At 36.7% G+C, this 2657-nt stretch overlaps 1 protein-coding gene across 1 annotated transcript; it reads right to left on the bottom strand.

The window, feature by feature from the left end:
• cep20 (centrosomal protein 20) lies at positions 1–2175 on the bottom strand. Its single transcript, XM_061051373.1, has 4 exons — positions 2094–2175; positions 1611–1808; positions 883–967; positions 1–500 (listed from the first exon to the last, which is right to left on the bottom strand). The coding sequence occupies exons 1-4, from the start codon at positions 2119–2121 to the stop codon at positions 371–373; spliced, it is 441 nt and encodes a 146-aa protein (XP_060907356.1). The 5' UTR covers positions 2122–2175; the 3' UTR covers positions 1–370.
• Positions 2176–2657: the final 482 nt, after the last annotated feature.

Here is a 2657-nt window from a genome sequence, read left to right as displayed (position 1 = left end):
CATGATTTTAATCTATGTAGTTTATAAATATAAAACATTCATTTTTTAACAAGTGAAAAAAAACATTTAAAAGTATCAAACATTAAGTCATGGTATCTCAACTTCATGCCTAAATTATTGAGTGAATGTTGATAACTGTGGGAAATACCACCATGACTGATGCTAAACCAATGGTAGAAGCCAGTACTCACATTTAAACGAATGGTCTAAAGGTCATCTAGGGTCATTGGCAACTGACAGTATAAAGCAATGGACATTTTTAAAATTTATTTACAAAAACTGGAAACGGTCAGTGTAATCCAACAAGATGCTGCAACATTTTATGTCATCTAATAGGACGTAAAAGCGTCTCTGTCTCAGTGTTTTAACCTCAGGCATCAGGTCCAGGTACTGTGTTGCTTGCAGGAGCAGCAGCTGGCAGAGAGGCTCCCCGCAGAAACACTTTTCCACCTTTGTCATTGCTGTTCACAAAGTGGGACATCAAGCCGTAGAGAAGAGGTCTGAAAGTAACATTTTGAAAAAGCAAAGTTTTTTTTTTATCAACACCTTTTATTCTCTTTCTCTGTCTTTCTATCGCTAAAGTGCAAGTGGGGTTTACTGAAACGTTATTGGACCAGAATAATGCAAAACTTGTAATTCTATTCAAACGGCTTACCAGTAACTATTATTTGAATAATGTGTTTTACAGTTTTCTTTCATTGTTCAAGGATGATAGAGCTACGAAAGCAAACACTATTGAAAATATTCTTCTGTTACAAAATACAACTTTGCCAACAGCAGTGATTCACTGTTTGAAAATATTCTCCCATAGGCCATCATACCCCCTAATAGCTCAGTCAATATCAGTCAACTATGTTGGATAGCCTACTGTAGTGTACTTACACAGACTTGGAACTTGCATCCTCAGTGACTTTTAACTCATTTGCCAGGAACTGTCTGTCCAAGGGAATTTCAGGTTGGCCTGACTCTGGGAAAGCAAACAGAGTTTTTAAATTTCTAAACAATATAAATTGGTTAAGTTTCCAAAACAACGGCTGGAAACTGAGATCTGAGAGTAATTCTACTTTTAATTCTACAACTAATAAGTCTTGAAAGGGCATACTAATTTGTAATCAATACAGTGAACTAGGGCTGGGCGATATGGACCAAAACTCATATCTCGATATTGTTTAGCTGAATAGCGATACTCGATATATATTAATATGTATTTTATTAACAGTGAAAACGCATGGAAAAATAAACTACCTGTTTGTGAATTTAAAAAGTAATATTATAAAATAAAAATGTTGCTTAAATACAATAAAAGAGAGAGAGAGAGGAGGAGCAGGGTTAAGAGAGACAGACAGTCAGTCATCATCATTGAGATGAGAAAAAGGTGACCTGGCACCTCTGTAACGTTATTTTAATGCAACTTAAACTATATAAATATTAACGATATTGTCTTACCCTATATCTTGTTTGAAAATATATCGATATATCTTAAAAACTCGATATATTTCCCAGCCCTACAGTGAACCAGTAAAACGTGTTTCATGGGTCAGTAAAATGTGATGACTCAGTGGTCCAGTTGGTGAAAATAGTTTTTGTTGTGTTTGTTTGTATTCACCCACCTGCTGTCAGCACTGACGCAGTGTATCTGTACTTGTTGAACTCCAGGTACTCCCGGATGAGCTCGTTGATGAGCAGGTTTTCATGGGACAGCGGGGGACGAGGGTCACGCTGGTCATCCAGGGCGCTGAACACCTCAGCCCGGATACGAGCCTTCAGCTGGCCCAGCACACCCCGGGACTCTAATGTGTCCCGCACGGCTACAATAGTGCACCAAAAAGGAGAGAAAGGTGTTAAGTTTGCGCTTCGATGGGTGAAAAAAAAAAAATCAGCCAGCTTCGCTTTTTCGTTTGTGATTTTTGAATGAAGACATACAGCAGACCATACACACAAAGATATGTTGTTGTGTTTAAGCTAATGCTACCTGAGCTACCCAGCCTCACAATCAGATTAACTTTAATTATCACTAGACATATCATATCATGTTCTCTTGTCGGTTGAAGAATACTATGCAGACAAATATACCATTTTTAGTGAGCTCTTACCACACTTCAGTTCTGTGATGGTCGCCATTGCAACAAGTGTAAACAAACGATAGTCTGCCAGTGATCATGTTATAGACTTCTGCCATCTAGTGACTGAAAGTGGGAATTACAATTTACTGTTTCATTAGACCAACATTTTTACATCCAAAGCTTTGAAATGTTGTGCAAAATGCATCTTCTGACAATCAGAAGATACAATAACAACCAGCTCGACTGATAGTCAGCTTGTCTATATTATATATGAAATGATAGAAAAGAGGAATTCAAACTGAACATGGTGAATTAGTAAATTCAATTTTGGCCAATCACACTTCAATTGATCTTGGCACATTAAAATAAATATTTGTACTTGATAGAATGCATTTGCTAGCGGTTTCAATAAAAATCTAAATAAATATTTTCTAAAATGGTGCTGTCCCTTTTCAGACTCAAGACTTCACTTGGACTTTATGCAAATGACCTAATAGTTTATAAAATGCTAATACATACAGCTAAATCATCATAACAGTTTTCAGCTGTCACTTGAACCTGACTTGGTGATTCTGGACACATTAAAAAAAAGTA

This window comes from Labrus mixtus, chromosome 2, assembly GCF_963584025.1.
Source record: "Labrus mixtus chromosome 2, fLabMix1.1, whole genome shotgun sequence".
In the NCBI taxonomy this organism is placed as follows: Eukaryota; Metazoa; Chordata; class Actinopteri; order Labriformes; family Labridae; genus Labrus; species Labrus mixtus.
Note: the sequence above shows the minus strand (reverse complement) of the source record. Positions and strands in the feature narration are given on the sequence as shown.

What these genes read in the sequence shown, in the direction of transcription:
- cep20 (XM_061051373.1), bottom strand. Translation starts at nt 2,121, where the DNA reads ATGGCGACCATCACAGAACTGAAGTGTG. An exon ending in CATCACAGAACTGAAGTGTG is followed by an intron (nt 1,809 to 2,093) that starts GTAAGAGCTCAC and finishes GCACTATTGTAG; the next exon opens with CCGTGCGGGACACATTAGAG. An exon ending in GATGCAAGTTCCAAGTCTGT is followed by an intron (nt 501 to 882) that starts GTAAGTACACTA and finishes TGTTACTTTCAG; the next exon opens with ACCTCTTCTCTACGGCTTGA.